The sequence below is a fragment of the Peromyscus maniculatus genome, chromosome 3 (assembly GCF_049852395.1).
Source record: "Peromyscus maniculatus bairdii isolate BWxNUB_F1_BW_parent chromosome 3, HU_Pman_BW_mat_3.1, whole genome shotgun sequence".
NCBI lineage: Eukaryota > Metazoa > Chordata > Mammalia > Rodentia > Cricetidae > Peromyscus > Peromyscus maniculatus.
This window is the reverse complement of record NC_134854.1, coordinates 106,081,805-106,094,745: the sequence shown is the minus strand read 5'-3', so window position 1 is coordinate 106,094,745 and position 12,941 is coordinate 106,081,805. Positions and strand designations below refer to the sequence as shown.

Below are 12,941 nucleotides of genomic sequence, written 5' to 3'. Positions count from 1 at the left end.
TTATTTACCGGATTTCTTTTCCTTTCCAAATTAACATTTTCTCTGTCTGCAGAAACCACCTCTGCTCCACCCTCCACTGTATCTCTGATTCTTCCTCGTCCACACCTTCAGAAATCCTCAGGACATCCTAAGGGCAAAGCTCCCTAACCCATCCTGAGGCTGAGCAACCTTCCTCTCCTCTGGTTCCTCCAAAGGCTACCATCCCTCCCGCCACATAATGGTGGGCACAGCATAGACCCAGCAAAGCCTCCGCACTAGATGGGACCTGCTCAGAGAGCTGGCAGCCCTGTGGCTGCTCTGCTTTCCGGGTGAGGTGTGTCCCTGGCTCTCGTGCTCGGCCAGCAAGCCTTCAGGGCCTGACTGCCAGGTTCTCTTGGCTCAGCAGGAAGCAAGAGTAACAGGGTACCAGCTCCATCATGTCAATCCGGTGGCGCCTCAGCCTGAATCCCACAGTCCTGGGAGGGTCAGAGGAGTGGGGGATAATAGGGGTGTGGGGGGAGGATCCCTCCAGGGCCCAGGGACTGGGCCAGGGGAACCAGCTCATCGCAGGAAATAGGAGAAGCCTCCCGCTCGACAGGAAGAGACAGCCAGCGTTCCCTGCCCTGAGGCAGAGGCCTCTCTCCTGAAGCCTTGGAGCAAAGGCTTCCAGCTCTGCGTTTTCTGAGTGCGCTCCTGCTGCTCTGGAGGATTAGTCTGGTTCCCGCAGGAAATTTCAGAACAACGCCAAGGCCAAGCTTCAGACCACAAGTAAAAGGTGTCTGAATCCAGGCCGATATTTTAAGCAGGGTGTGGAAGCGGAGAAGAGGGAGGAAGTGTGTGTGACGAGGTCAAAGTCAGAGGTCAGGCCACCCTCCCAGTCTGCGTCTCTTACCTGAACAAATGATAGCTTCCCCAGAAAGGTGGGGGCTCAAGCGGGGAGGAGGGGAGGGGCTCTTCAGAAGGGAGGGGACAGATGGTACTGGCCACTGGGTCAGATATCAAGCCTCAAGGCCTCCACCCTAGCTGCTTCTGCCTCCAAAATGCTGGCCCAGAACTGACAGCACCCCACTGGCACCCCGGTCTCCACAGACAACCCCCTCCCACCCCCCAGTCTCCCTCATTCAGGGACTGTAGACACACAGTAACACAGTCTGGGGATCTGTCTGCTTTATCCTGAGATAGCCAAGAGTTCATTCCAAAGAGAGTTGGGTTGGGGGAGAAAAGGACGATGAAAACAGAGTAATCCCAAGAACTCAGGGAGCATGTGCAAGACCACCAGGCCCCGGAGGAACGGAGGAGCAGCCAGTCCTGGGCCAGGAAGCAGCCTGTGACCCCTTCTCCAGAGTAGACATCTTCAGCTAAAGGGCTTCACCAGCTTCATGGCAGCATAGTTCTAGGAGGAAGACAAGGATACAGACACGTGGTCAGCCCTTCAGGGAAAGCTCGGGGGGAGCTGTTCTCACTGGGGCTGAGGAAAGCTGCAGGCGCGCATTTGGGCTCCTGGGTCTTCACTACTCGTCTGCAGCCTGCCCTTCCCACCACCAGCCCACGACAGGCTCCACACTCTACCCTTAGGGCACTCTCATCCATCCAGCAAAGCTGACTCCGGCCATTTCCACGGTTCCTAGCCCCCTACTCTCATACACGCCAAGGGGGGGCCCAGGGCTAACTCATCACCAAGCCACTACCCAGCAAGCCAGAGAGTGGGGTGTGGGTACCTAGGACAACCCAAAACAGGGGCCAGCCTCAGAGATGGGTCACCCTCCACAAAGCCCTTCCTGCTGCAGGCCTGACAGCAGCCTCTGCTCCCCACCACTCCCCCCCAGACGCCATGAAAACACACAACACAACACAGGGCTCTTAATTGGGACAGCATGTTCTCCAGCGCCGGCCTGGAAAGCCAACCCTGGAAACAAAGCCGGCCCTCCTTCCCCGCCAAATCGCTTCTGCCGCCCCAGTCTGGCCCCGCTCCCAGCAGGCTCAGAGGGGCCAGAGGAGTCAGAAGTCCCCCCTCACCCTTCCTAGGGGACTCTCCAAGACCATGGGGGTGGTCTGACAAGACGGGTGCCCTGCACTGGCTAGAACTGGCTGAAAGCAGGTGAGCTGACAGGCCCCGCCTTCATGAAAGAGACCAGGTGACTGGGGACTTGGATAGACAGAAGTGGGATTCTGGGCGGTAGCCAGGCCTGCACACAGAAGGTATATATCCTGATCCTGCTGGCCCCCGAAGCCTGAAGCCCTGGCCTGAATCCACCTGTGTTCCACATGCTGCTCCAGGAGGTCAGCACATCAAGAAGACGCTCGGGGAAATGAAAGGAGTGTAACTTAGCTACTGGAGCCCGGGCACCAGAAGAGACTCTCCGCTCAGTCCCCAAAAGTGTTCCTCAGCTGTCTTCAAGAGCCAGGAACAAGAAGACCCCCAGGCTAGATAGGACTGGCCTTTCTTCCAGCCACAGCTCTGAAACCTAGGCCAGCCACTCGTGGGCCTCACAGGGCTGGGCCCAGCTGGGCAGGGTAGGCACCAAAATAGCCATGGTGATGGCACTTGGGGCACGCTCTTGCTCTCCAGGTCCTTAAGTAAGGGACTCAGCTTAACTCGCAGCAGCTCGAAAACACAAACAAACCCGACCTGTGCCTATCAGAAACTTGGGGCTCACACAGTCCAGCCCCTTCCACACGCAAGGTCTCACACACAGAGGCTGGTGGGAAGTCGGCGGAAACCATGTTCCTAAGTTCAAGAACAATGCTCCATCTCCTACAACAGGGGGTTACTCCTTCCTTCCTTCCTGTGCTAGAGGGCAGCGTCCTGCTGAGCCAGCCCAGAACTCTGCATCCCAGAAGTTTCCCAGCAACACCGAAGCGGATGCTCCCTGGGCCATAGCTGGAGAAGCAGAGTAGACACCAGCTCTGTCTTCTAACTCTCGGCGGTAATCATCAGTGTCCTAACTTCTACCTAGGGCATCTGCCTCACGGCTTCTCCCTTGTGGTCCTCAGGCCCTCCCCTCCCAGGCACACACACCTACTCCCTCAAGCCACCCCATTCTCTGAGTAGAAGCTGACCATACCAAGTGAGAGAATGTGACTTGAGTCAGGCCAGAAGAGGGGGCTAGACCTCTACCTCACTTCCCCAGCCCTAGCTGGCCCAACTGCCAGACACCGATCCCAGGTCACCTTTGGTGGCAGCTCAGCCCACAGGACACTGAACTTGCTGCCCACCCAGAGGAGACCTGACTCGGACAATGTATTTGTTGTCTGCCTTTCCTTAAAGCATCCCCTCACATGGCACAAACTTCGGCCCTCACAGCCCAGACCCACCCAGGACCTCAGTCAGTTTGTCCAGTAACTTCAGCTTCCTGCTCAGTCCAGCAAGCATGGCAGCAGGAGGCGGAGGACAGAGGCTTGCCCCATACCACCACAGGCAGAGCCGGGGAGCTAAGGACCAAGCAGCCCTGGATGGTATGGCCGTGGTGGCCCTGGTATCTCTTGGTCAGATGCCAGTTGATTCCTACCAGATGAAAGGGACCCCAAGTGTACACCCTGCCAGTGAGGGACTCCAGATGCATCCCTGCTTGTTCCTACTTTTTCCAAGCCCCCACTCTATCAAGGTCCTCAGAGGACCTAGCAAGTGCTGTCCTCTGTTCTGCCACCTCATACCTTCCCTTCCATACCCAGCTCCACCCCACCCTTCAACAGGCTCCCCTGCCACCCTAGGTCCAAGCCTCCTGTTGTGTGAATTTCCCCCCAACTGATCTTGTTAAAGCTCAGGAAGCAAACAAAACTTACAAGTCCCAGGATGCTCCTGAAACTTACAAGATTCACAAGTCCCTCCTCCAAGGTTATTCCAGTATTACACAGTGCTCAGAAGAAGAGACTCTCCAACCAGTGGAGCTTCCTGTGCAAGTCATGCATGCAGGTAGCTCCAGGAATGCAGGGGTGGGCTTTTCAGTGGTGCAACTGCCTCTGACTCTCACACCCTGGAGTAACTGCAATCAACTCACTGGCTCACCAGGCTAGCCACTTATTCACATGCCTCCAGGAAGTCATACACCCCCTCCCCGTCTGCCTGTCCCTTGATAGTCATTCTTAGGCATTTTCTCAATGAGTAAGGATTCCCCAGGGACATCTTTTGTCTCTCTCCTACCAGTTAGGGGACACCGAGACCTGGGGTTCTGTCTCCTCATTGGAGCAGGTCACTGGTTGCCACCAGACTCTGGGAACACATGGAAAACAAGGGACTCCCCCCAGGCAGCATCTCCCACATCAGGCCTGCTCACCGGGAAGGCGTAGACAAAGATGCCCAGGAAGAGCAGGAGGATAAAAAGGATGATGAAGAGGATGATGGCACACCGGAAGCGTCGCCACAAGATGAACTTCATGGTCTTGTACGGAGAGGTGAACCACAGGAAAGAGGTGTCAGGGCGCCTGGAGGTGAGATCCCAGGGGTCAGCAGAGCTCTTCTGCAGGACTGTCTCCTTCAGACCCTGCTCTAGCTGGGACAGTGGGTCAAATAGCCTGGCTATGGGAGAGGCACACCCTGCCTCCATGCCCTCTGCCCCTCCTCCAGAGCCTCTGCTGAGGTGATGCTTGCCTATGACACTTGTGTTCTCGGTGCTGCCGAGCCCCATCTTCAGGACCCCTTGTTTGTGGACCCCTCTTCCCTTCTGAACCCGTACTCAGCCACAGATGGCATGATCGGAAGTGGGGCTGAGCTTCCAGGATGCCCTGTTTGGTGAGTGAGGGTACACTGGCCCCCAGAGAAGCCAGGCTGGCTGCCTCTGCAGACATGGCCGGGCTGGACATTGGGAGGATGGAGAAGCCAGAAAAGTCCATTGCACTCACTCGCTCCCAACAAGAGCTGCAAACCCCACCCCTCGATCAGTAAAACAACTCAAAGAACCCAGAGAGCTTTGTGCCTCACTCTTGGCCTTTGTAACATCAGCTGGCTAGCCCTGGGTCTTGGGACTTCCTCCTTTGTCCATCGGACCCCAGCATCCTGGGGTCAAGGTGCCTCTCCCTGCTCTCTAACCCCGCAGCATGGGGACAGCACCGATACTCCCTTTCAAGACCACGGTGGGGAGTGGTGTCAAACACAGAACTGAGTCCCAAAAGTGTCGTCAGCAGCTGCCCAGGAGGCTGGAGGATTTCAGCTGCCCCTCTCCCAACTTTTTTTTAAGCTGGGATGACCTCATTTAACTTTGGTGAGCGGAGTCTCATCTATGAAATGGAGGTAACTACCCAGCAGGGCAGATTTCAGGACACTTGACTCTAATATAGTAAGTATGCTTGACACAAAACCCACAGGAACAGCTTCTTTGGGGGGCCTGTTTTTGTTTGTTTTGTTTTTTTTTTGTGTGTGTGTGTGTGTGTGTGTGTGTGTGTGTTTTGGATTTTGAGACAGTGTCTTGCTATGTAGCCCAGGTTGCCCTGGAACCCACTATCTTCCTGCCTCAGCCTTTCAACTACCAGGACAACAGGCCTGCCCCTTCTGCCTGGCTTTGGACCTGCTTCATGAATTAGTTGAAGAGCCCAGTGTTCGCTAGGGCTGTGTCCATGGCCTGCATCTCTCTAAACCACAGTAAAGCTATGTATCCGGTGCCTCCTAGATGGCACTGGCCTGCTTCCTGGGGCAAGTGACTGACCTTGGGTCCTCTAGCTTCGGATTCATGTTGGGTTCATCCCGACCCTGGCCAGCAGGCCGTTCCTCGTGTTCACTCTCTGCAACGATCTCCAAGGTCATTTCCAGCTTGCCCTGTGGACATCAATGGAACCTTATTGGCACCTCTGGACAGTGCAGAGCCAGCCCACGACAGACAGAAGGACTACACTGCTATTTTTATTTTTAAAAATACAAGGTTGTAGGGCTAGGGTCATCGTTCAGCAGTGCTTACTGCGCAATCAGAGGAACCTGGTTCAATTTCCAGCTCACAGAGAGATGGTGATTCACAACCACCATACCCTCTTCTGACACCGACTGGACCCTGTACACCCAGGGTACACATACATACATCAGGCACAAACACAGACACATCAAATAAAATAAGCACATCATAGTTAGCATCAGTTGCCTACTTCACACAAAATGGAATCAACTGAGGAATTGTCTAGAAAACATTGGCCTTTGGGCATGTCTGTGGAGTATTTTCTTAATTGTCAATTGCCATGAGTGATGCTGTCCCTGGGCAGGTGGTCCTGGGCTGTATAAGAAAAGGTAGCTGAGCAAGTCAAGAGAGGCAAGCCAGTAAGCAGCACTCCTCCATGGCCTCCACTTCAGTTCCTGTCTCCAGGTTCTTGTCTTAAATTCTACCTTGGCTTCCTTCAGTAATGGACTATGACCTGTAAGTCAAACAACCTTTTCCTCCTCAAGCTGAATTTTTTCATGGTGTTTTATCACTGTAACAGAAAAGCAAACTATGACCATATGTATTTCAAAAGCATTGGGTTGTTTTAATCACAAAAGCATTCAGAAATTAAAGAACTATATAAAGAAGGGACAGTCACCCCACTTACTCGATGTGGAGACAGGTATTCCCCGCATTCTTTTTTACCATTTTAAACTTTATGTTAAAGTTTATTTAAATAAACTTTATTTTTAATTGTGTGTGTGCGTGTATGAAGAGGCCAGAAGAGGGTAATAGATCCCCTTGAACTAGAGTTACAGATAATTGTGAGCCAGCCATTGTGGGTGCTGGGAACTGAACTGGGGTTTTTCTAGAGGAAGATTGAGGCATCCCTCCAGACCCCTGTTCCCAACATTCTTACTCACTGGAGCTGCAAGTGTGGGGAGACACAGCACTGTGTATGCAGCTCCATAGCTTTTTCCTTTGCAGAGACATTTCTCTATATAATTATACATTATTTAAAGTTTGGTTCCTAATGATTGCAAAGCACTCTATGGTTGGTTGACCATAATTTATTTAATACTACTTATTTTGGCTCATTTTATGTTTTTTTTTTCAATTCTTTGAAAAGAATAAATAACAGCACAACAAACATCCCAGAACCTAAATTTTTATTTTTATCCAGTTATTTTTTGAGATGGGAGCTCAGCAATGGGATGGCAAAGTCCAGGGTATAGACATCGTTAATCCTACGTGGTGTGGTGCCCAATCGCTTCCCCACACAGTGAAACAAACCATGCCTTCCCCGGCTGAAGGAACTGAGGTCTGTCTCCCAAAACTTTACCAATGTGAATGTTTCTGGTTTGTTTGTTTTGTTAACCTAATTTAATAGACCAAAAAGCATCTTTTAAAATAGTCCTTTAGTTACTAGGAAATAACTCTTCTCGTGTGTAATGAGTGTCTATGCCGTGAATTAGCTCTGCATTTAGCTGGCTGCTAAATTCCCTCTGGGATGTGTTTCTTAATGGTTATCACAAGTCTTTGTACAAGGACATTTTCCTTCAAGGGCCACTTGAGGGCTGGCCAACTACTCTCTCTAAAGAACCAGTCAGAGATTAACTTCCTCCCTGGTGCTGCTTTGGACTCCAGGAGAGGACTGTTCATCCCAGTCCTCTAGTCACCCCTCCCCAACCCACCAGAGCAGACCTCTGTCGGGCAAGAATGATCCCTGAATGGGTCCTGCACCAACAGAAGAGGCATGGCCTCTGTCCTTCCAACAGGAAGCCCCAATCAGAAATATTCGGAACCAATCTCTATAAGGCCATTTATCCAATTCAACAGGTCTCCCCTACAACAGGAGCCTTGAGAGAGAAGGCTGGAATAGGAAGAGGGAGAAAGCCTTAGAAGAGATAGAAAAGAAGAGATAGAGAGGGGGGGCCTGGAAGAGGGCTCAGTCAATAAAGTGCTTGTCCTGCAAGAGTTAGGACCCGAGCTAGATCCCCAGAATCCTCACAGAACCCCAGGCATGGTGATGTGCTTGAAATTTCAGGGCTTGAGGAGCAGAGACAGGCAGTTTCCTGTGACTTGCCAGGCAGCCTAGCTAATGAATGGGCCGGAAGCCAATGAGAGCTCCTGTCTTCAAAAACAACCCTGGTACCTGAGGATTAGTACCAGAGATTGACCTTTGGCCACCTCCCCCGCCCCAAACCTGTCCATTCACATACACACAAGCATGCACATATACACACAGAGAGAAGGGGGAACAGCATGTGCCGGTGTCCCTGGGTTCCATGGGAGAGACAGCCCATGCCCTCCACTGGGCTGGAGAGAAGGGACTCACCGCCAGCATCTTCTTCTCACCCTCCTCTGTCACGCAAGGCCACCATCCTTTCACTGTCTTCTGCTCAAAAAGGGACACAAACCATTCAGGGTGGAAGGTGTCATCCAGCTGGTCCAAGGAGCACTTCTCAGCCGTCTTGGCTGGCTTGGGCATTCGGTTGAGATCCAGCTGCAGGGAACCTGTGGCAGAGGGATGCTCTTAGTCGATGTAGCAATCACTGTCTATTCAGGACCACTCTGGGTGGGCAGATTCGGGAGCCCATTGTCACCTCTTCAGCCTCGCTCCAGCAGCTCCCCAGCTCTTGTCCATTTCCTCTTCTGTTGACACAGCCTCCCGTCATCCATTCAGGCACGAGTATGTAATCTACCCATTCTGTTTCCTCACCCTGAGCACAGATGCCCACTTCTGCAGCATAGCTAACTGTACAAGCCCTTCACATACCCATGGCCTCCACACACTCATCTGTTCATTTGCTTAAAATGATTTTTATCATGGTAAAATATATACATATATGTACACATATCTATATATAATATAAATATACACATCCATATAGTATAGGTGCCTGTGTGTGTGCTGCTTAGGTTTGTTTATTCCACTTGACACAAGCTAGGATCATCTGGGAAGAGGGAACCTTGATTGAAAAAATACCTCCATTAGAAAACATCTGTGGCCATTTTCTTGATTAATGATTGATGTGGGAGGGCCCAGCCCACTCTAGGCAGTGCCACCCCTAGGCGGGTGGTCTTGAGTTGTATAAGAAAGCGTGTGCTGGGCAGTGGTGGCACACACCTTTAATCCCAGCACTCGGGAGGCAGAGCCAGCTGGATCTCTGTGAGTTCGAGGCCAGCCTGGGCTACCAAGTGAGTTCCAGGAAAGGCGCAAAGCTACACAGAGAAACCCTGTCTCAAAAAACAAAAACAAAAAGAAAGAGAGAGAGAGAGAAAGAAAGGAAGAAAGAAAGAAAGAAAGAAAGAAAGAAAGAAAGAAAGAAAGAAAGAAAGAAAGAAAGAAAGAAAGCAGGCTGAACAAGCCATAGGGAGCAAGCCAATAAGCAGCATCCCTCCATGGCTTCTGCTCTTGTTCCATGCCTCCAGGTTCCTTCATGCCTTAATTTCCTGTCTTGGCTTCCCTTGATGATGGACTGTAACCAGTAAACCAAGCAAACATTTTCCTCTCCCACTTGTTTTTGGTTGTGGTGTTTATCACAGCAATTAGAAAGCAAACTAGGACAGGGTGTGTGGGTGAGTACACAGATGTATGGGGATGTGCATGTGAGTGTGCATTTATGTAGAAGCCAACGGTTGATATTAGGTGTTGTGGTGGTTTGAAAAACAATGGTCTCCATAGACTCAGAGGAAGTGGCACTATTAGGAGGTGTGGCCTTATTAGAGTAGGTGTGGCCTTGTTGGAGGAAGTGTGTCACTGGGAATATCACTCAGATGTTCAAGCCAGGCCAGTGGCTGCCTGCCAATCGGGATGTAGATCTCTCAGATACCTCTCCAGCACCATGGCTGCCTGCATGCTGCCTTGCTTCCTGCCATGACAGTAATGAATTAACCCTCTGAAACTGTGAGCCCAATTAAATGTTTTCCTTTATAAGAGTTGCTGTGGTCATGGTGTCTCTTCACAGCAATAGAAGCCCTAACTAAGACAGATGCCTTCCCTAGTCACTCTCCACCAACTTTTTCAATTTTCTGAGACAGCACCTCTCACTGACCCTGGGGCTCAAAGATCAGTTGACTGGTCAGTGAGCCTGTCTGCACCTCCCCAGCGCTGGGATTACAGACACATGCTGCCACGCTTGTTTCTTTATGAGTGTGGGGTCCAAACTCAAATCCTCATTCTTCTGCATGGAAAACATTTTACCCACTGAGCCATCTGCCAACCCCCACTAATTCCAATTCGGTGGCATTAGATAGCGTCGCGATGTCACATAGCTGTCCCCACTATTTCCAGAGAGTTCTCATCCTCAAAGAGGAACTGCCTGCTCAGCAGTAACTAACTCTCTTGTCTCCTCAGCCCTGGATGCCAGTGTTATCTTGTCTGTGTGGACATGGCTCTTACAGTTACAAACATCTGCCCTTAGGTGTCTGATTTATTTCATTGAGCAAAATGTTTTCAGTCTGACATACATATCCCTGTATGTCAATATGTCTTTTACAGTTGAATCATATTGCCGTAGGGAGACGATACATTTTATTTTTCCAATCATCTGTTGGTGGACATGAATCATTTTCCTCCCATGATGCCTACAGACTTCTGATGGCATACATGGGCCAAGTTCTCTGTTTCTCTTTTGAGACATAAAATATGTGATTAGAAAATGCAGTCTAGGGTGGAGAAGAGAAATCTGAGGTACCCAAAGGCAGTGTTTGTTAATGGCTTAAGTTTCATTTTAAAAAACCTGTTTACCATTTTGAATGTTGTTTATTTTCTCAGTAAAAATGAAATTTTCTTTTGAAATAAACTTTCCAAAGCCTCATTAATAAAGGATAGGCTGATGCCAAAATATCTGTTTTTTAAAAAAGATTTCATACAAAATTTAAAGGCAGGGTCTGGGGAGATGGCTCAGTGGGTAAGAACATGTATAGGACCCTCCCAGCTTCCATGCTGGACAGCTCACAACCACCTGTAGTTCCAGTTCCAGCAGAAGCACGTGCCTCTAAACTCCACGGGCATCTGCATTCATGTGTAGAAACACACACAGAGACACATATTAAGAATTAAATAAATATTGTTGAAAATAAAAATGGTAGAAATGATTTGTAATGTATCTTTAATATATAAAAATCTCTGAAGACCAATAATTAAAAAAATGAACATGCCAAAACCATGAAAAAGAATCACCAATAGTATAACAATAGATATATTTTAAAGTTCTACCTCACAAACAACAAATACAAATGAGAAATAAAATAGCACGTTAGGAATTATTTCTAAAGAAATAATAGCAAAAGCCAGTGTTTAGGCGCAGTGGTGCCCTAGTTCATACAGAGCACAGGTGAAACCTTCCTGAGCAGCAGCTGAACAAAGTGCTTCAGATCTGTGAAAACGTGCAAAGACTTGAGAGATCTTCTGCCTGGTGTGAGAAACTGTGAACAATGAGTTCAAAGATGGATACTGGAGGTGGGACCACTCACACCGGAGAACCTGAAGATGGCCAACATCAACCAAGAGATACAGCCAATCAAAACAGGGTACATCTGCCTGATGGAATGCCAGGCAGACATTTGTGTGGTAATGCAGGTGTCCATGTAGATAGACACCTACTACGGTCAGGAGAGGACAAGCCCATTCACACACACAGGAGGTATTCAAGTGTACACATCATACATGTGTATATGTATAAAATGTGGATATGATGCAGAAGTGTTCATTTATATTCATATATGCCAGGCTATCTCTGGATGATGAAATAGGGAAAAATACATTGTTTAGTTCTATTTTTCTATATGAATCCTGTATAGAACAGATAAAATAACAAAATTCAAACTTAGAGCTATCATTTGTATACCCCACTATTACAATGAACTCCCCAAAGTATCCCCATCCCATGTGCCACAGATGGCCCTGGAGTGCCGGTGGGGGTGGGGGGCAGGAAGACCAGCACACAGGCAGGCAGGCATGCCCATCAGGACCTAGAGCTATGCAAAAACACATTCCTCTCTGACTTCTGTAGACAAGGGGCACCCAGGAGGGCACCAGTGACCTGTCCAAAGCCCTCTTGCTGCCAGATGACAGGGAAGAACTTGAAACCAGGGGTCCTGACCTCCCAGGCTGCCTTTGTTATGATTTTACTATTTGTTTCAAATAGTGATAAAATTCACATAACACGAAATACACCACTCTAGGGCCTGGAGATGCCCAGCAGTTAAAAGCACTTGCTGCCCTTGCAGAGGACCCAGGTTTGATACCCAGCTCCCATATGATGGATCACAGCCATCTGTAACTCCATTTACAGGGGATCTTGCTGTGGGATGGTCTGCACCCCCTCCTCAGTTTTAAGCACTACCTCAGTTTTCATGTACCCAGAAAAAAAAAAAAAAACATGCCTCTATCGGGCCAGATACCCCAAGGTCATTGGTGGAGCAAATTCCCACAACAGGATCTGATGCCCTCTTCTGGACTTTGTGGGCACTGGTAATGGACATGGTGCACATACATGATTGCAGAACAAATACTCATATGTATAAAATAAAAGCAAATCTTGAATTTCTAAAAAATCCACCACTCTGAGCATGTTCAAATCTACGGTCAGGAGTTGTGCTACCATAGACCTCCACCTAATTCCAAATATTTCCAGCACCTAGAAAGAAACCTGTCTTTTTGTCTATCAGACACTGGCTCCCCATGCTTCCCATTAGTCTACTCTTCCCTGCTTTGGATGTGTGTGTGTGTGTGTGTGTGTGTGTGTGTGTGTGTGTGTGTGTGTGCTCACGTTTGTACAGTCGAATATGTGTACATGTACCTGTGCCTTTAAAGGCCAGAAATCAACCTCAGATGTTGTTCCTCAGGAGCTGTTTTCTGAGACAAGGTCCTTCACTGGCCTGGAGCTGGCCGAGTAGACTACATTGAGTCCCTAATGAGTATCAAGAATCTGCCTATCTCTGCCTCCCCAGCTCTGAGATCACAAGTAAATGCCGCCACATCTGGCTTTAAAAAAAAAAAAACAAAAACATGGGCCGGGCGTTGGTGGCGCACGCCTTTAATCCCAGCACTCGGGAGGCAGAGGCAGGCGGATCTCTGTGAGTTCGAGGCCAGCCTGGGCTACCAAGTGAGCT

The 12,941-nt window shown here is 49.6% G+C and overlaps 1 protein-coding gene across 21 annotated transcripts in view; it reads right to left on the bottom strand.

Moving 5' to 3' along the window:
* Positions 1–1,131: 1,131 nt before the first annotated feature.
* Dysf (dysferlin) overlaps positions 1,132–12,941 on the bottom strand; it is a 205,312-nt gene continuing 193,502 nt past the window's right edge. For all 21 annotated transcript variants that reach the window (XM_042273544.2, XM_006991530.4, XM_006991528.4 and 18 more), the window contains 4 exons: positions 8,158–8,336; positions 5,619–5,728; positions 4,254–4,401; positions 1,132–1,372 (listed from right to left, as the gene is read on the bottom strand). In XM_042273544.2, the coding sequence (XP_042129478.1) occupies positions 1,334–1,372; positions 4,254–4,401; positions 5,619–5,728; positions 8,158–8,336 (476 nt within the window). In that variant the 3' untranslated portion in view covers positions 1,132–1,333. The remainder of the gene's footprint in view (positions 1,373–4,253; positions 4,402–5,618; positions 5,729–8,157; positions 8,337–12,941) is intronic.